Below are 21292 nucleotides of genomic sequence, written 5' to 3' on the forward strand. Positions count from 1 at the left end.
AGATTTTGGCAACGTCTGCAGGTATGCCAGAACGGTTAGAGATACCAGCACAGGTCCCGGGTTCAGAACCCTCAAGGAGGTAAAGGGGTGGCGAGGAGGCCCCGAAACAGCCTTCTATGGTCGTCTCCCAAGCCATGGAGGTCTCGTCCATGGATGATGAAATCAGGAGTCTATGCATACTGTCCACGAGAACAATGACTAGGATGACTACAGCGACGACGGCACAGGGCCTAGTTTCACATTTCCTTGGATATCTGTTGACTCTCCAAACCTTGGTGTAAGAGATCCAGATGGGAATGCCTCTGCACCAGTTCCTTTCGTGTCCCAGGTCCCCGGTCAGCCTCTGCCGCCCCCATAGCAACTTCCTCTACCATGTCGGGACTCGAACCAGACAGGGGTATGGTAAAAGATGCGACAAATGACGACAAAGACATCATCGCAGTGGATGGTGAGTCGCCTAATGTGGATGCCCCGCATAGGGTTTCCCCACCGGACGAGGTAGGTTTGTTCCACTCCATAATCGCCAGGGTCTCCAAGCTATTCAAGCTGGTCCCTGAGGAAACCCAGAGGGTGCGCTTCTTGTATCAAAGGTGAGATGCCAAGAGGAAGACTATCATGGCAGTGCCTTTTCTGGACAATATTTGGGAAGAGGACATAGCACTGATGAAGAAACCCATGCACAGCTCAAGCCAAGCGGGATAGTCTGGAAAGTAAGTACATGGTGCTGGACTCAGCACCCAAATGCCTGAGGTCGCAACCATCACCGGACTTGGTGGCGTCGGCAGCCGCGAGGAAACGGTCCGCTAAACCATCCTCGTCTTCGGTCCCTCCGAAAAGTGAGGGGAAAAGGATGAATTCTATGGGGAAGAAGGTGATTTGCACCGCAGCAAACACAATCAAGGCGGCCAACACAAGGGACTTGTAGTACATACTAGGACCGATCCTGGAGTTCCTCCCCGATAAGAAGACGGAGGCCCTCGTCCTCTTCCAGGATGGAGAACTGGCATCGGACCACTGATCACAGTGGCAGTGGACGTTGCTGACACAGGATTCCAGCAGATGGGGAACCGTGTCTGCCTTCATCGACAGGGTTGGATGAAGACGAATAACTTACGCCAGGAGGTCCAAGCGAAGGTTCTGGACATGCCCTACAACGGGGAAAAATCTGTTTTGGAAAGGCCGTCGACGAGTCCCTCCAGGCCATCAAAGCGGAGACTGCTCTCTCCCTCTGCACCCTCCAACAGCACTGCTAGTCTTTTCACTCCTCCAGGGGAAAATCAAGCAGGTCATTGAAAGGGTTCTTCACGTCATACAGACAACCTTCCCAAACCGCAACGCAAGAAGCCTACAGGGGCTGCTCTCAGGCCTACGGTAGCGGAGGACAGCATCGTCCGCAGGCCTGGATGCCGGAGCCCATGTAAGCCTGAAGCAGCCAAGACGTTGGGCTCCCACTCATGCACCCTGGTGGGAGGCTGGCTTACTAGGTTCATCACCGAAAGATGGGTCCTGCGTGCTCTCGCCCAGGGGCATGCCTGGAGTTCCAATGCAGGTTCCCATTCTGCTGGTTCCCCGGCAGGAGCAGCACATCCTCAGTTTCTAGAAGAGGTACGTGCTATGCTACAAAAATGGGTGCTAGAGCTGGTTCCCCAACAGTTCTGGGGCTACAGAGTTTATTCCAGATACATTCTAGCCAGAAAGAAGACAGGGAGCTAGAGGCCCATCCTAGACCTGCGACGTCTGAACAAATACTTAGTCCTAGAAATTAAGGATGGTCACATTGCAGCACATATTTGTCCAACTGGAAAAGGGAGACTTCTTGACCTTGTTGGATCTGGAGGACGCTTATTTCCACGTCCCCATTCACAAGAGACATCAGAAATGTCTACATTTCGTGGTGCAGGGTCAGCACTACCAGTTCAAGACCCTACCATTCGGCTTGAAGTCAGGCCCAAGAGTATTCACGAAGTGTCTGGCACCAGTGGCGGCCCATCTACGTCTACAGGGCATACATGTATACCTGTACCTGGACGAATGGCTGATTCGTGCCCGCTCACGGTAACTGGCCGACAAGCACACGAAGGTGACCATCATACTATTGATGGATCTGGGATTCTTGGTCAACTATGCATAGTCCTGGTTAACGCCATTGCAGAATGCACTGTTCCTAGGTGCCAGACTCAACAGTGTCTTGCCTGGTGTCTCCCTCTGACCCTGCATCTACCTCTGCAGGTTGCAGATGCGACCCCTACAAGAATTCCTGGATGCCCGTTGGATACAGGTGTCCGGAAGTTTCATGGACAAGATCCCTCAACAAGGAATTCCGATGAGCGATAGAGTGGTGGGGGTCCGCTCTCACATCGCCCAAAGCACAGGATTTCACAACCCCGTACCAGGAGATGGTCTCCACATATGCCTCCCAGGAAGGTTGGGGAGCGCACACCAGACGTCTGCACGCAAGAGGCTTGTGGCTGCCGGGGGAGAAGGATCTCCATATCCACATCCTGGAGCTACGGGTAGTGTTCTGGGCCCTCAAATCGTTCCTACCATCTCTGAAAGGCAAGGTGGTGTGATCTTCACGGACAACACCACCACCATGTTCTACATCAGGGAGCAGGGTGGCACTCGATCCCTGGCGCTCTTTTAGAGGCCCAGGACTTGTGGCACTGGGCTGTCGGAGAGAGGATGTGGGGATGACCCCACGCTATTTCCTAACATGCGGTCCCTGTCCAAGTAATCTGCCCTTTTGAGGCTTTAGTCTTAGTGCTCAGTCTTAACATGAGGCTTTTGCATCATACAGTCTTTCTCAGTGGCTGGAGGTTCCTGGCTTCCACTCCATCCACCCCTACCCGTTCCTATTTTGGCACAGGTACATCCAGATATCACTCACTACATATTTTTATAACTGTAGGAGTTCCACGGAACCCCAGACATATATTACCCCCACTACTTTCAGGCACTGCAGCCCACAAGTATGGAAACTCAGGACTGCGTGGACCGGCCCAGCAACAATAGACCGGCATAGGTTCAAGATCTCTACTTCTAATTTCAGGTCATGCTGGTTGCAGTATGCACCCCTGATTTGGGTCTATCTAATCACCAGAGAGGGAGGTGCAATCCTTCATCGCGACCCAGGTCACTGAACCTAAGGCCTGGCTCCTGTAGCCTTAGAGTCTGGAGGTTGTGAGTTACCAGCAGATTGCAGGGAGGTTCTCGCCAAGGCCAGTGTGTCGTCGACCTTAAAGTTCTACAGCCATAAGTGGAAGCGTTTTGATACGTGCTGCCGGTCGCAGAAGATTACCCCTCTGTGCGTCCTGGCTACACAGATCCTTCCATACTAGATATCCTTGGCAAAGGCGGGTCTGGCACACGCTTCAGTCAAGGTGCATCTGGCAGCTATTTCCCGCTACACCAGATCCCCAGGAAGATCCTCGCTCTGGTCCCACAGACTCATGAAGGAGTTTCTCAAAGGACTTTTCCGATCTTTTCCCGCTGGTGAAGGCTCCTGCCCCGGCATGGGAACTCACGTGGCTCTGACCAACAGTTTATGGGGGCTCCCCTCGAGCCTATGCATCAGGCCCCACTCAAGTTTCACTTGTGGATGACCGCTTTCCTTGTGGCCATCACTTCTGCCAGATGTCTAGGTGAGATCCAGGCCGTATCCTGTAAACAACCGTACCTGACTTTCCACAAATCAAGGGTGGTACTCCGTACGCACCCCTGTTTCATGCCGAAGGTTCAAGCGGAATTCCACGTCAACGAGCCTTCGGTGTTACCCATTTTCTTCCCGAAACCTTTGTCGCCGGCGGAAAGGGCCTTGCACTCGCTGGACGTTGCTCGTACCCTGAAGTTCTACGTGGCATGCACAAAGAGTTTTCAGAAGACTTAACAACTGTTTGTTAACTTTGGTCCTGTGAACCATGGGAAGGCCTTGTCCATGGCTTCCATTTCAAGGTGGCTCTCTGACTGCATCATGCACTGTCATCGGTTGGCGAACCGACCACTGCCCAGCTGTCTGATAGCCCACTCCACTAGAATGATCGCTGCAACAACGGCTTTCCTATCTGGTGTGTCCCTGCTGTACATCTGCAGGGCTGCTACGTGGAGGTCCACGAACACCTTCACAAATTGTTCTACTGTGCCCACAGGAATGCCAAGGAGGAGGCCAGAGTCGGCCGAGCAGTGCTACACAACCTGTTTGCTTGAGGTGAGCCTGTTCCAGAGGTAAGAGTTAATTGCTTCTGTTGAGCCTTGCCACCTCCCATGGCTATGTAATGTTGTACTGCTATGTATTCGTTATCCATGTGCATGTCAATCCATGCCGGAGAAGGTTTAAGTTACCTGTAACTATTGTTCTCCAGCATGGGTCTGGCATGGAATCACATGCAAACCCTCTCCCTGGCCCCTCCGCGGCTCTTCTTTGTCATACTGCCACTTTACGTGCTTTCAAAATCTGAAGATGGCTGTCAGGGGAGGGGCTTAGGGAGCGGACTGTCATTGGATAGGGCATTATGACCCAGAGGACAGTTGATTGGTTTAGAGGAGAAATACAGTTTTAAAGTGAAACGGTTTTTGTTTTTTTACCAAGCATTCCCAGTTTGACGACGGGGAATATTCATGAGCATGTGAATCCATGACAGACCCATGCAGGAGAACAATAGTTACAGGTAAGTAACTTAAACCTTAAGTAACTTTTCCTTCCAGCCTACAATACTGACCTAATTGAATTTACACACACGTGTTTAATTGGATTAAAGGATGCCTGCATTGCTCCAGGATTAAGACATTTAGCCAATGGTTGTAGTAACAAGGTATGTTTACCAGTTATTTCAAAGGCACAACTGATTAGAAAACCTTTTGCTTATAGATTCCACACACGTGTTTAATTGGATTAAAGGATGCCTGCATTGCTCCAGGATTAAGACATTTAGCCAATGGTTGTAGTAACAAGGTATGTTTACCAGTTATTTCAAAGGCACAACTGATTAGAAAACCTTTTGCTTATAGATTCCAAAATGCCAAATACAGGCCTTTTATACTATAAAAGTAACCTCAGAATCTGTGTTACTATTACACACATTGGATAAGCATGAGAAGGTGTCCTCCTCTTTCTGACAGTGTAAAACAGGAGAGAGGTAGGCTTGGCCATTGTGTGGGTTTATGTCTGTGGTTACCCTTGGAAATATGTTTCTGGTTAAAAGATACATGAATGAACTGGTCTCTCCAAATGTGGATGGAAGTTAATTCTAAACTTTCAACAGATCTGGCCAACTGAATTTGAATCACACTTCCCATTTGAGCACCAATCCTCCCTCCCTTTCAATCCCTTTCCCCCCGGTACTTTGATTAAAGCATACATAGGCCCTCATTACAACTGAGGTGCTAAGTGCACCAACTTTACCACCATGGTGTAAACTACGTTTACACCATGGTGGATGGCGGATTTACCGCCCCATTACAAGGTGAGTGGGGCGGTAAATCCCCATTTCCCATTTTCCCTTCCCCATTCCCATTTTTGCCCCATAGGGCATAATGGGAGTGGGGAAGGTGCTAATTACGGCACCGTAATTTACGGTGCCGTAATTAGCACCAAGGTGCCTTAGCACCATGGAACTTAACGCCTGCAAAAAGCAGGCGTTAAGGTGGGAATCAGGCGTTAAGGGTTAACTGTGGCGTTAACCCTTAACGCCTGAGTTGTAATGAGGGCCATAGACTAATAAGTGCATGCCTTTAAATGAGACTGACATAGACTTGGAGGCATTGCTCATATGCTTCCAGTCCAGTGGCAAGCAAAATGCACATATTGGGTCTTTCACACATTTTTTGGTCCTATTCTTTGGGATATGTAGTGCATTGCAGTAATCCAGGCATTCCTTGATTATTGCAAAAGCCAAATAACCCACATAGGTATGATGTAATCACCTTACTGTGTACTAATAAACACAACAAAATGTGTGATTTTTATTTTTTTTATTCGTTTTTCTTTCTTCACTCCTTATTTTTCCTTTGTGTTCTTCACTGTCTACATTGATTACCCATTGTACACAACAAAAAAGACAGCATTCATAAAATACATTCTGAATATCATTTAGTGTCACATAACATGATATGCTCTGTCCCATACAAAAAATGTACAACATAAATAACATGGACACAATAACATTTAGGCTATTTTGTCAATTTAATGTTTTTCTTCATATAATTCAAAATTGTGATTGTCTGCTCCAACATCACTGAACGAATATAATCCTATGCTTAGGCGGGGGCACTGTTAATGTTCTGTGTGTGGTGGGCAGGAGACCAGCTTCATACACTTAATTTAGATGTGCAAACTTGTACCAGCATATCCATCTGCAATTGCGAAAGCGGGGTTGTAGTAGACAAAATAGTTACTTAGCTATTCGCTAATCATGTGTTTTGGGACTCGGTCCAGGGCTGAGGTGGACAACCACATTTGTCTGGTTTGTCTTGACAGCTACTACGAGAACAATCGCACAACGTTAGTTGAGCATTAGACCCCTGTCCATCAAATTGTGATTTGGAAATCATTTATTACAGCCACGTTGAAAAAAACAGTGAGAACACTGGCTCTCACCAGACACACCAAAAACCATATGGGATTTTTTTTTTTTTGTCCCTGCTTGATGAGTTTGAAAGTAACCATGTGATTGTCTTCTTCCTCCTGGTTGCTTCTTGCTTTCACTTTCTCCAATACCCTTTTAAACATACCCCTTTACCTTCCCATAACAGACCAAGGTGGAAACCCAACCATGGCTACAATAAGTAAAATCCACTCGGACAAGCCTCTGTGCTGGGAGATCACTACAGTGATCGGTGTAATATAAATGTCTGTTACCAGCAGCCCCACATTTTGCACTGACAACTAACAGAATGTGAGAATTGGCTCTTGGTGAGTAAGAAATTGTGGGATGTGTGCATGTGAAGAACTGAGGGTCCAAGTTATTTTTTTTTATGCCTGGCTATTAGCTTGTAGCTTAAATGTCTATACTTGTTGCCAGAGTTACAGAGAAGATTTTGAAGTGGCGGTATTTTATTCCCTATATTTTGAATTTGAGTGTAAAATGACATTTTACATAGTAAAACGGTAATTTCAATAACCTGCGTGGTTATTTTTGAGTGAGTCACAATCTTTACTGTTAAAGAGATTTTTTTTAATCCATGCTTCTTTGCACCTAGTATTTCATGCATTTTAAAATGAGCATTTTCACCTTAAAGTTCCTCTTCCTCTTTCTTCCGACGCTGCTCCGCTGGTATCTGATCTGGAGCAGATCTGTGGAGCTGTGTGGTGGAAGTGAGGACAAGCTGATTTCCTATTTAGTGTTGGAAGTACTTGCCTGTTTTGTAGGGGGTAAACGTGGCGGGTACAATGATTTTCTGAATCTTAGTCCATTAAATTACAATGTCTTTTGCTTTACTTTACAAGATTGATGGCTGAGCCTACAAATGAGGAAAGAATATAACACATCTGTATGGTCATTCTTAACATCTGCACAAGTTGTATGTTAGCCAGGGATTTCTGCTCGATGCCAAACAAGTGAGACACTTGCATAATGAGTAGTTTGTCCTAGAACTTCTCGAGGAGTAAAACTGCTACTTTGTGGTGATGCATTGATGCCTCAGGATTGAAATAGTTACAAACATTCGGAGATTGACAAGTAATGTAGTACAACACCTGAACAAGTTTTTATGAAACTGATAACAAAGTAAGCCAAACTCTTTTGCTAAAGTGCAGTTTAATTATTTTAAGATGTCATTTTTAATATTGATCAAGTTTACTTACAGATGTTTGATCATTCTTGTTGAAATAAATACATATTATTCCATCAAACAGGTGCTCTTGCAGGCCTAATAGATATTTCTGCACATTGGATGACCGATCTGAAAGAGGGAGTGTGTCTGATCGGCTTCTGGTTCAACCGTGAGCACTGCTGTTGGATCTCCAATGACACAACATATGAAGATAGAAATAACTGCTCTGAGTGGAGGAGCTGGTCTCAACTCATTACGCGGCAGACAGAGGTGATTAGCTGGATAAGGTGATATTTGCATCTCTGTTGCCAAGTTATCCACTTACCAATGGAGAAACAAAATTAATAATGGGTTTTGGGGAGGGTGGGGTGGTGGGTTTAAATAACTGGGCATGCAGGTTATGAAAAATGTACATCCAATTACGAGCGGTTCGTCCAAGATGTTAAACACTAGAAATCCATTCCGGTCACGCTGCTAGGGATAGATGCGCTATTCAAGATGTTGATGTTGCCTAGATACACATACATCCTTCAAAAATAGAATTCGATAAAGTGTACACAGGTCTCGGGGTCCTCCTCTGGGAGGATCATAACCCTGTATCGCGTTAGTGACGTTACAGCATTCTGTGTGGGAGGGGGGGGTAACGGACTACCAAACATTAGAAAATACTATTGGTTGAGCCAGATGGGAACCCCCCAACTACCTCACATAAAAGCGGAATGCATGTGGATGAAAGGAGTCATGGTACTGCAAGTCCTGAATGGACCTTTCCTAATGCGTCACAAAATGTCGTGAAAATGTGGTAGGATGTGACAGTGTATGGGTTTGGATGATGAAATTCGCACTGACACAACCGTTATGGCACAATAAGGCACTGTGCAAAATCAATAAAATTGACATATTTAAGGTATGGATCTGTTGCAATATTCTGGTTCTGGGGGACATGGTGAAAGACAGTAACCTTATCTCGTTTCAAGATCTTGAACACAAATGTGGTCTACCTGGCACTGAATTGTATCACTATGGTCAAGTCACCCATGCCTTACACAAAGACGTTACACTTTGCTCACCTCTTGCAGTGAATGTGTTAAAATAATCAGGAAAGCCACTTCTACTCTATACCAAACTGTAGCTTAGTTTACATATCAAGTATTGTCCAATCTTAAAGCTAAATGGGAGAACGATATAGGCCCCCTTGACCCGGAGGAATGGACCGAGGCATTGAGGTTTCCACACAAGGTGGCAATATCAACTAAGCTTTGTTTGATCCAATTAAATAATTTCCACAGAATCCATTACGCATGCACAATGCTCTTTAGATATGGCCAGGCAAGGCATTAAGAATGTTTGCCCTGTAAAAATATGGAAGGCACTTTTTTTCAAACAATTTGGGAGTGTCCCCAGGTATGCCATGTCTGGCTCTTGTCTCTCGAGAGATTAGCAACTGTGATGAGCAGGGATATACCAGAAGACTCAAAATTGTTATTAAGGGTGTGGGGTGAAACGGCTTTTACCCAGTATGAGAAACTCTTCCTGTCCACTGCGAAAATGATGGTGAAGCGTAATATTGCTGTGCTGTGGGGATGTGCCGAGATACCAAGCTACGGGAAATGGTCTTTGCGCGTTGATATTTGAATGTTGCTTGAAGAAAGAATTTATAAAGCCTGAGGGTGCCCCAGAAAATTCGAGAAAATATGGGATAAATGGAAGGAGTCATGATCGACACTTTGTCTTATTGCAGGGTTTCTTGTTGGGCGGACCAATACTGCTGTTATTTATTATATGCTAGTTCGATTCAGTTGGCGATACAGTGCTATGATTATTGTGTTATATGTAAAACCAATAAATTGTGTTATTAAAAAAAATAATGGGGTTTGGGAGATTAGATGATTTTGTGCACAGAACCAATCCAATAGCGCCAGGGTTGTAGTGCTAGTAATACCTATACTTCCTCCTCGCTCTTCCTTTCCCACTAAAGAAACGCCCTCATTCTAAACTGCACACATTTCTAAATTATCACGATGTTGCAGTTCACGCTTTTAACATTATGCTATTTCCGTCACACTAGGTTTCCATTGGACCCACATTCCCCTCTTGTATTTACGATAGAAGAATACTTCTTGGCTGTATGTTCACCATAATAATATTCTACTACGTCAGGACAGGAATGGTACAAAACAAACTTTTCTCCCGCTGTTCGTATTTATAATTCTCAGACAAAGGCAGGTGTGTTGTATGGCGTGAAGCTTTGGTGTAGTCAGCAGGCCCCTGAAGCTGGCGGTGCTGGAGAACAAGTGTGTTAAAAAAAAGCTTTAAGCCTACTAAAGTCTATTCTAATCACCTGCTTCATGAAGAATTAGACACTAAATATGTTTTGGTCAAAATCAGCTTGAAGTCGTTCTTTATTGAATACGTCTTTGGACTTCCCCTCACTTGATAAAGTACAGGGAAGCGTAGGCAGACCTGCTATCACAGGACGGCGGATCCTCTATCCATTGGTAGGCTGACCAGATTTAAAAAGTAAAAAACTGGGGCAGGGCAACTAACATAAGTAGGACTAACTCTTGAAAGCGGCGTCAAGGTACTACACTTCAGTAGCGTTTGGAGGAGAAGGGGGTTTAAGTGTTACTGTTCAAATAAACTCGTATTATAATTGATCACAAACTAAGACGATCTTAAGTTGTAAAATGCAGCATTTCTTCTGTGCAAGATTGTGCATTCTTGCCTGTCAGCTATGAAGACCTACTACAAGAAACTGGGACGACTGCAGTTTCCAATAGAAACATAATCTTGAGAAAGGGGGACACAGCACTAAATTCCGAGACCTTCCCTTCAAAACTGGGACGTCTTGTCACCCTATCCATTGGTGAAGACAAATCAAATCGGTTTTGTCTTCAATTGGATTTGAAAAACACAACCTGTTATAATTAAGGGACGAAAACTACAATAAAAAGCCTTTAAAGAAGCAGTTTAGGCTAGATAGGCGAAAGATTGTCATTGACGTGAATATTGGACACACAGTTGCTCAGCCGAGAGAAATATGTTGATGAGATGCCCCCTCCTCCAACCCCCCTCCATATGCACGTGCCTTGTTAATGAAATTCCGTTTTGGCTTGTTACCTTTGAGATCCGTTTTAAAAGCTTGGAATGAGTTCTACCAAGACAAGTGTGCTTTCTGTATATCAGAATGAGAAAGCACGGAACCCTTCCTCCTATTTTTGCCCAAGCTCTGATAAATGTAGAGGCCTTTACCGCCAGCCTTTCTTGAGAGCTGCTAGCGTTCAGACTATTATTGAACTTAGAACTTTGTGCATGTCTACACCTGCCTTGCTAAGCAAATACATACACAGGTTAGAACACGACCCTCCACCTTGACATCAATTCAAGGGCCTTTTCCCATTGATTGTGTTTAACGATGAGGTTTTTCTTTGAGATTGTTTTAAAAGTAACCTTGAGAATTTTATATTATGGCATTACAATGTATTTTGATGCACATACTTCTTATGATGAATTGTGTATTCACTGAGACTTCAAGTTGAAAAAAAATGTTGACTACTGACAAAACTTTAAAAGTGACTTGGATGATGCAGCATACTACACACCATTAATTGGTGCATCTTATATATAAAACTACTACAAAAGAAATGTTGCCACAGCTTTAGGACCACACAGAAAGCAACAAACTGTTGAACTCTCACCAGTTTTACTTCAGCCCACAAATGGGAAACAGTCATTCTAGATTTATGAGAACATCTATGAGCCAAAGACGCCTGCTGCCACCATGTTGGTCCTGCTGGACCTGTTGGCAGCATGCAATACCATAAATTACAGCTTACCCATCAACATCACAGAAGAATGATTTGGCATCTTAACATAGTGCTAACAATGGTTGGAATCCTTCCTCCCCGGGTGCTCAAATAATGTATAAAATGTGTGAAGCTACTGGAAGAGGATTGCAGTTTGCTTGGGAGCTGGGTAAAGCTACCTGCTCCATTATGCAAGGCCTGAACCTTGTATAAATTGAATCCCTTGAATCCCTTGGGACCCCTTCTCCTCTCTAGCTTGTGTCTACAGGAAGTCCCTCTGCCATAGGAGTCATAGCTTTTTCTGAAGTGCATACATGAACTATAGAAAAGATGGATATGTTGCAGATGTAAGATGCCTCTGGCAACTGCAAGTGATGTATGCCCATAGCGAGAGAAAGTGACTTCCCAGTGAGGGTTGCTGTACCAAGGGTTGCTGTCACTTTTTCAAGATGGGATCCAATCCAGATAGGTGGAAGGAGGAAAGAAAGAGCCTAGTGAAAGACTAGCCCCAGATCTTGGGCCCTGAGCAAGGGCATAGGGTGGTGGAAAGGCATAAGATCACAAATGCAGGTCTTTGCTGCTGGCAGTGTGAGCTTACCCCCTTGACACCAGGACTGGAAGCCTGACAACCTTTGGGGTGTATCCATTTTAGTTTGAAAGGCACCCAATTGCTGGAAGACCTAAGGCGATGGTATAACCTGTAGGAGAGTCCAGGTGGACCAACGTGAGACCCTGAAGACTTCAGCGACAACCAAGAAAGATGAATCAAAGAGCTAGAAATAGGTTTTGGGCACTATAAATCCCAGCGATTGAGAGAAACTGTATGCTACCAAGTAGGCAGAGCTGAACTAGGGAAGAAATGAAGGGTCAGCGGTCAAAACACAATCCCTGGGTTGGGTACAAAATAAAAGCAAAAGAGAACTCTTACATGGTTTTGAGTCACCTTTTGAGTCCTCTGCTGTAACATTCCCCACTACTCACTCCCTGCCACCATCAAATATCTTCTCCCACAGGGCTAGTACAACTCACCTTTGATTCTTGATTTGTTTGTCCGCTGCGTTCTTTGTAAAACTGAAGAAACTGAAGAAATGCTTTGCTGGCTGTCCCGATCTGCTGATGCCCCAATCTCAAATTTCTCCCTGTCCCCCAATGACTAATTACAAATGCTTACTGTTCCTTTGCCCTTCTTCTTGGCGGTTTTGCTGCTGCTTGTTATGCTTGTTTTTTTTTTTTATATAGTCTTCTCTCCACTACACCTGGCCCCTGGCTAGTTCTCTATACTCCAGCTTCCAGTTTGCTTGCCACCTCTCCCTGCTCAATCCACTCCCCCTATCCATTGACTCGCTGTGCATGCCTCACAGCTATTTCACAGGTCTGCTCTGCATTGGCCCCCCCCTTTTTTTATTTTATAACCGCAATCTCCCTCCCCAAGACCTCTGTGAACTTTTCCGAGCTCTGCAATTGCACAGTGGATTTCCATTCACCTTCACCATCCCTCGTTCTCCATCATGGTGCATTGCCCCAGACCATATTTTGAGATATTCTGTCAAATAACCTTCATCACAACGCGTTGCTCGGGATGATGGCTTCATGCATTTACCTGGTCCTGTATGCACGGTTGCGCATGCGCTCAATGAAAGAGTGGGTAGCGAAACAGTGGTCTCATGCAAGCGGTCAGTGGGACGATCTAGTGGTAGTTTTGCTAACCCTTGTTCACGCGCTACGCTGGTGAACAAAGGAAACCTGTTAAAGTGAAAACCTTTTCACAACCCGGCAGTGCAGCAGCTGTCACAACAGACGTGTCACTCACCCGGTGGAGGAAACCATTACCTTCACCACACACATCGCATGGCCTGTGGATACAGATCACAGGCCAAAATCACATAAACCTTTTGGAAGTGCTAGCAGTACTCAAGGCACCACAAGCTTTCCAAGTGCACCTGTCAGAACAGACAGTAAAAATCCTCATGGACAGCACCACTGCCATGTGTTAGTTACATAAACAAGCAGGTGGGCACACACTCTCCAAATCTGTCCAAGCTAGCACAAAAAATCTGGAAGTGGGCACTTAAGCGGGGCATGTTCCTAACATCGCAACATGTTCCAGGGGAACTAATTTCGGGGGCAGACACATTAAGCAGAGACCCTCTACCCGAAGAGCACGAATGGCAGCTTGATAGAAACATCTCAATATCTTCTCCCTGTGGGGTTACCCCCCTTTAGACTTGTTCGCCACAAGCAAAACACGCAATGCCCAGACTTTGCATCCAGGTTTCCCCAACAAGTGTCCAAGGGGAACGCCCTCTGGATGAACTGGTCAGGGAAATGTGCCAACACTTCCCCCCCGCCCCCCACCCCCAACACCAATACTGAGCAAATTGGTGAACAAAATGCACCAGGACCAAGTGACATTTATCCTAGTTGCACCCATATGGGCGAGACAACCCTGGTTCCCAAATCTGCGCAAACTGGCGATGTGCGGTCCAATAAAACTCCTGTGCCCATACAACATGCTCCCACAGCACAGGGGGACAATGCTCCACCCACACCCTATGAACTTGGCAGCTTGGCTCCTGAAGTCCTAGAATTTGGCCATTTCAAACTACCGCAAAGGTGTTTGAAAATCCTCAAGGAGGCACAAAAGCCAAACCCCAGACACTTATTTTAACAGGTGGAAAAGGTTTGTAATATGGTGCCAGTCAAAAAATGTAAACCCAATAGAACGTACTCCATCACACATTCCTCATTACATGCTCAACTTACTTGACTCCAGACTAGTGTTTAACTCTATTAAGGTTAACCTGGCATCTCTATCCGTGTACACCACTTATCAAAGCAAGGTGTCCTGGTGGAAAGTCCCTGTCAAGGCATTCATGAAGGGAGTAAAGAGACTTTACCCCCCTCATTTCTAACCCACCTCCAGGATGGGACCTAAATGCATTACTTGCAAAGCTCATGGGACACCCCATTGAGCCTATGCATAAATCCAGCCTTAAACATCTTACATTTAAGACGGCTCTTCTGGTGGCTATCACCTCCATAAGAAGAGTCTGTGATTTACAAGCTTTGTCAGTGCAAGACCCTTTCTTTGTTACACACAAAGACAAGTTGGTACTAAGAACGCACCCTAGGTTTTCACCTAAGTTCAGATCTAAGTTCCATGTCAACCAGTTCATCGAACTAAGAGCTTTCTTTCAAAACCCTTCAAGCTCAGCTGAGAAAAAAACCCATACACTAGATGTAAGTAGGGCGGTCCTTTACTATGTAAAAAAAGCAAGACCGCTGCAACAAACAGACCAACTGTTTGTCTCCATGGCAACTGGTAGGGAAAGGGATCACGTTTCAATGAACGCCATCTCCAGATGGATAGTTAAGTGCATACAAATCTGCTACTCTCTATCAAACAAGACTCTGCCTTTTACAACAAGAGCTCACTCTACCAGGGGCACAAGAGCTACTCTGGCATTTATTGAAAAAGTCCTGCTAGACGCCATTTGCAAAGCAGCAAAATGGAGCTCTATACATACCTTACTCTTACGTTCCGTCCCCTTAAAAAACCTTCCCCTTAAAATTTAGAGGTGTGTGGGGGTGCGGCACTGGGAGCATGCGCTGCCTTGACTCCGCCCTCCGGTGCCACACCTCAGTCCCCTTTTCTGCATCGACGGGAACGTGCCGAATTCACCAGCTCTCCTGGATGTAATTCCACGCGCGGATACTTCTTCTCTTTGTCCCTCAAGGTCTCTGAAGAACAGACTGGCCAGGTGGGGGGAGCTCTTCCACAGATCACCTCCAGAGGACCTAAAGGACTTCGTCCATCATCGATCCAAGCCCAAGGTAGGGCCGCTCTTTTCCAGCACACTCCTCAAGGGAGACTCCTTCCCAAGGACTCGCCCGCGTGGGAGGGACCACCCAGGTCCTCGTACCAGCACAAGTACCGAGGCTGTATCAGCTACCGGCCAGGAGGCCGAGGGATCTGTAGATCCTCCCGGTGAGCGTAGGGACCTGAAGGTCCTTTTACCGGTCTTCATCCAAGGAGCTACGCCCTAGTACCGGCATCATGTCAGAGGGGCGCCTTTATGTAGTTCTACTGGTAGATCCGCCAAGGGCATAACGCCTACCGGGCTTAGGCCTGAGGAACAGGGTAGGCCCCATGACCAACACTCAGAGTCCTGGATGGGGCGGGGCCCAGTGAGCCGAGCAACATGACACAGGCACATGGAAGGCAGCTCGATAAGATGGCCGCCACACCAGTGAATTCAGACATCCAGCCGACGCACCTCCAGGGAAGGCAGGCAGAGGACTGTGTGCCGAGATGGGACTGATGTCAACCATATATGGGCCTACAGCTTATCCTTCCTTTGCACAAGGCAGGTTCCCCCTGCGTCCATATGGGCAGGGCAACAGGTTCTTTGAAAAGTTCCTCGGTCTCATGAAATCTCCACAGATGAGGGTCATCTTCATGGACGCCATCAGGAACTTTCTCCCTCCAATTGTCCCGCTGGCGCCTCCGGCCCTAGTACAGGCTCCTCCGGTCCCTGTTCAGCCTCAGCACCCTACTCCGGCCCCCCAACCTATCGCACAGGCAGTTCCGCAGCAGCCTCCGCCGCAGCCTATGGGTCTGGTCCCTGTGCCGCAGCCCCCGGCTCCTAGCACTCCCCTCCGGTGCCAGCCCCGGAGGTGAACACAGATGAGGAGAAGGACCCAGACATGCCGTCTTCAGCTAAAGCCTTCCACGAACGTCTGGCAGGGTTGGCAGAGTACTTGGGCCTTCCTCAGTCCGAGGTCGAGCAACCAGCAGATGGGTTCCTCGCAGAAGTCCTCACACTACGTCCAGTTGCCAGAACGGGGATCCCGATTCAGAAGGCCTTAGTTGCCTTGGCCAAGAAGGGTTGGCTCAAGCCCCACTCAGCCCAGCCGGTAAATAAGCGCCTGGACGCCAAGTACAGGCAGATGGAGGGAGATACACTCTTGCAATCGGCACATCCTCAGCCACACTCCTGTGATTGCTGCGGCATCACTGTACTCCAAGCCTCAGTTGTCCTAAGCAGCGCTGCAGAGGCGGAGGCTAGGCAAGGAGGAGAAGATCTTGGATGCGTATGGGAAGAAGCTGTATTTTAACGCGTGCTTGCACCTGCGTCAGACCAACCCGGATGCCATGCTGGCAGCCTTAAACCAGAAACTCTGGTGGGAAATTGCAGATTTCTTCCCGGAGCTTCTGGCTCAGAGCCAATCACGATTCAGGGCAGGATTGGCAGAGGCCAAGATCGTGGCGAGGACATCATGGAGTCCTCCGTGACCCACATTGATACCTCTGGCCGTGCCATCTGTATTGCCACGGACATGAGAAGAATGGCCTGGCTCTGTGCTACGAAATCTAACCCAGATGACCAGGAACGCATACTGGATCTTCCATTCGAAGGGGGTGACCTCTTCCACTCCACAACGGACGAGGCGCCGGATAAAAAGAAAAACAGCTCTCAAACGGCCAAGTCTTTATCCATTCCCACAAAGACCACGCCCAAACTGTAACCCAGTCACAGTAATGCTCCGAGACGGGGCGACATACAGAGGTTTCCGTGACTTCCAAGAGCAGAGGTCCAGGCAGCCTGACCGTTCACCGTCCCAGCATCAGCGCAAACAACAAAAAGGGGGAGGGCAAGGACTTTTTTCCAGTCCTCCTCCTCCGTAGCAGCCTCAGAGGGAAAGAAGGCAGAACACACCCCTCCGGGTCCCTGTAGCTCCAGTGGGGGGCAGGCTTGTCCTCCATGAACATTTTTGGCACCAGAATTTCGCGGATCCCTGGTTCCTCTCTGTAGTCCCCACAGGGTACTGCCTCCCTATCCCAGCCTCTCCCCCTCCCCCTCCACTCCCACAGTTTGGGACAGCAACTCTTTTGGGGGAGATCCGGTCGCTCGTCGAGAGCCAGGCAGTGGCGGAAGTCCCAGCCTCCCAGGGAGGCTTGGGCTTTTACTCCAGGATTTCCACCATTCAGAAGAAGAACCAGGCGGGCCTGAGAGTTGTGCTGGACCTTTCCACCCTCAACCTTTCCTTACCTCTACAAAAATGCAAGATGGTTACGCCAGCTTTGATAGCGTAGACATTGTGCAAGGGAGACTGGATGTGCTCCCTGGATCTGAAGGATGCGTACCTACACGTCCCTATCTGTCGGCCTCATCGTTCCTTTCTACGCTTCAGGATCATGGGCTACCATTTGCAATACAAGGTGCTCCCTTTCAGCCTCAACTCGGCCCCCAGAGTCTTTACCAGGCTGATGAACATGGTGGTGGCCCTCCTCAGTTCGCAAGGCCACCACCTATACCCGTACCTGGACGACTGGCTCGTCAGGGCTACATCTCCGGAAGCAGTGCACCATACCTCCCACGCTCTTATGGACACACTGCATGAGCTTGGTTTTTCTCTCAACCTCAAGAAGTCACAGTTGCAGCCCACACAGTCGCTGACCTTCTTGGACCTCATTTGGGACATGTGCTCCGAGAAAGTCTTTCCCTGGGAGGACAAGATTACGGCACTCGGCGCACTTTCTCAGCAAGGAAGTGACCTTGGCCTGTTGGTACCAACATCTACTGGGTCTCATGGCAGCAGTGCTCTTGGTAGTCCCCCGTACAAGAGTCAGGATGAGGAAGAAACAGCTGCACTTCGCAGCATCCATGAACCAGGAACGGGGCCATCAGTCAGAGATGATCAGTCGTTCCTCTATCACTTCACCCATACCTTGCATGGTGGTCTGGGGATGGCAACCTGAGGACGGGCAACCTGAGGACGGGCAAGCCTATCTGGCAACGTACACCACAGGTCACCGTCACCACGGACTCTTCTCTCGAGGGTTGGGGGGATTGCCCTGGATGACCATTTTGTCCATGGCACCTGGACCCAGAAGGAGCAGGAGTACCACATCAATTGGCTGAAATTGAAGGCCATCTTGCTGGCACTCGCTTCTCCCAGTCATCGCGGGCAAGGTTGTCCTCATTCAGACTGACCACTGGACCAGCATGTTCTATATCAACAAGCAAGGAGGTGCCAGATCCTCCCCACTGTGCAGGCTGGCAGTCAGCATGTGGGAATGGGCCCTGGAGAACGTCTTCCTCACGGTGATCCACCTGCCGGGGAATCCAACCTGGAGGCAGAGAGGCTCAGTAGACTGGGAGCAGCCAACTACGTGTGGCAGTTGAACAACCTAGTGCTGCAGGAGATCTTTCACAAATGGGGCCACCCTCGGGTGGACCTCTTTGTCTCCTGGGGCAACAAGAAGTGCCAACTGTTCGCCTCCTGGCAGGGTCCGAGCTGGGCTCCTTGGGCGATGCCTTGCAGTTCAGGGGGGACGGAAAGACAGCATACGCCTTTCCACCCACTCCCCTGATTCACAGGGTGATATGCAAGATCAAGGAGTCTCGCCTCCTGAGCATCAACCTGATAGCTGGTGGCCAGCCAGGCCACGGTTTTTCGGAGCTGCTCAGCCTCTCGGGGAGGCCTCCCCTTTGCCTGCCGACGGGCCCAGCGCATCTTCTGGCGCAGCAGGGGGGGCAGGGTCATCCACCCAGCAGCAGAGAAATTAGCCCTGTTAGGGAGAATTCTCTGTAAAGGCTAATTTCCCAAACCTAGTGAGTCCCCCAGCAGCTTTGCTGGATTTTTGGGGTTTATTTTTTTTGCTCCTGCTAAGAGTGAGACTCTTTTACTCCCACTCTTAGACATGATTTGAGGTGTTCCTTTATCTTTCCATGTGTTTTATGGGCTATGGGGTCTTTTACTCCATAGGGTCTCATGTGTTTTTGATGTGGGTTACACAGCACCCTCCGTGCCGTAACCCAGGGGTGTTGTAGCGACCCGCCAACATAGACTCCATACCCTGGGACTGACTGCTGTCTCCCAGGGCATGTAAAGTCACCATTGGCTTTACTAGTCCCAAATTATTAACAGAAACCAGTACAAACCATCCTATTGTGGACGTACTGGTCTGGCCAATTCGATTGCCCCAGGGTCTGTTGTTCGAGGGGGCACGTCTCCATCCCCCCTGATCGAGTTTTGGCTGTTGGCAGTGGATACTACTTTTTATATTCACCCGCAAATATATCTCTATGGGATTTTCCAATTGTTCGAGGCTACCAACTTTAATTATTTAATTTGTATAGCCTCGAACATACCACCGGTTTATTTATTTAATAATTCACCGGTTAGTATTTTCTGCCAGAACTCGATTCTAAAATGGCATTTGTGTTCTCTTCTGTGACTCCAACCCAAGTCGAACCCTTTGTTCCACTTTTTGGTGGGCTTCTCCACTGAAGCCTCCAAAAGTGGTGCCACTCTGTCTGGGTACCACAGGGGGTGTGGGAGGTGGTTTAGGCACCCTGGACTGAGTTACCTTGGTAACTCAAGTCGCACTCTTGTGTGATTGGCCCAAGTGGTGAGCCGGCCGTCTCACCACTTAGCATGTTTGATTGACAGCTAGGCTGAATGAATGGGGGTTTGCTGCATAAAAAGCAGGGCTTTGGGACTGGAACTTCAGAAGTCGCCACAGGACCTAAAATCCGAGGAGGGAGAAGCCGAGCTGACCTGCAACGACAACACCGCCGGTGGAGCCCTGCTGAACCGTCTTACCACTTTTCCCGATGACAGAGGAGATCTCCAGTCCGGAAAGTCTTCTTCTTTTGACTGGTGGGGATAACCAGTTTTGCCTTCTTTTCACCTTCCTGGAGCATCTTGTGGCTGCCTTGCCCATGCCAAGCACCCCGGCAACCGGAATACCACGGTTTACCACTACCGCGAAGAGAAGGGTAGTACCTTTTAACCGAAGAACTCCGCGGCTGGTTTCTTCCCTGGCAAGTGCAACGACCTTCATCTTTCCTCTACGGCGAGACCTCGTCTTCCGCTGGACGAAACACCAACTTGCACCCGCTGCCAGGAACAACTGCCCCCGCTGGAGCTTCCTTCACACTTAAGGTACTGTGTCCCGCCTGGCTTCCCTTGCGACAGATCGTTCGGGGTGACAGTAAAGCCTCAACTTTCTAACCGGGGCTAGCCTGGGACAACCGAGCTAACTTTTCCTGACTTTAATTTCATCCTTTTTGTGCAAACTATCTACAAGACTCTTTGGGCATAACCCCACTGTGCGAACCTGGACCCCTTCCGCTTGCTCTCTCCAAGAGTGGGCCTTGCAATTGACTTCCTTGCTCTCCAGTAGAACTCTGCCTATCCTGCCTTACTGTGGTTCTTGTAAAAGTATTGAAACTTGTGTGCTTCCATAACTCTGCCTATTTCCATCCCTTTTTTTTATATCTTATCAGAGTGCCATCTTATGTTAAGCGATCACCTCTGTCTGAAAATAAGTGGTGTTTCTCACTAAGACTTGTCTAATAAGTAACTAGGGTTGTATATATATGATAGTGACTGTGTGCTGAATTTACTCACCTCCTTTTTTTGCTAGTGTAAATTACAAGTGTGTCTTTAAATAAATAATTATATACTTTTACACCAAAGCTCTGGTCAGTGTTTGTGCTACTGTGTCTCTGTACCTATTGTGTATACTCTATATACTGCATAACTCTTCCTTTGGGAAGTCTGACTGCTCAGCCACAGCTACCAAGTGAATCTGTGGTACAGACTGCTACCAAGTGGGTTTACTGCCATACACCTGTAGTCTTAAATCTTTTGCAGTAGTCCCAGAGGGAACTGCACAGGTTTCTGCCTAACAAGCCCTCACAGCG

General features: G+C 47.8%; 1 protein-coding gene across 4 annotated transcripts in view; it reads left to right on the forward strand.

Moving 5' to 3' along the window:
- The window catches only part of CLCN5 (chloride voltage-gated channel 5), a 1154200-nt gene that overhangs the window by 817716 nt on the left and 315192 nt on the right, over positions 1-21292 (forward strand). For all 4 annotated transcript variants that reach the window (XM_069648662.1, XM_069648664.1, XM_069648663.1 and 1 more), the window contains one exon: positions 7850-8037. In XM_069648662.1, the coding sequence (XP_069504763.1) occupies positions 7850-8037 (188 nt within the window). The remainder of the gene's footprint in view (positions 1-7849; positions 8038-21292) is intronic.

Source organism: Ambystoma mexicanum, chromosome 2q (genome assembly GCF_040938575.1).
Source record: "Ambystoma mexicanum isolate Mex_15411 chromosome 2q, UKY_AmexF1_1, whole genome shotgun sequence".
Classification (NCBI taxonomy): Eukaryota; Metazoa; Chordata; class Amphibia; order Caudata; family Ambystomatidae; genus Ambystoma; species Ambystoma mexicanum.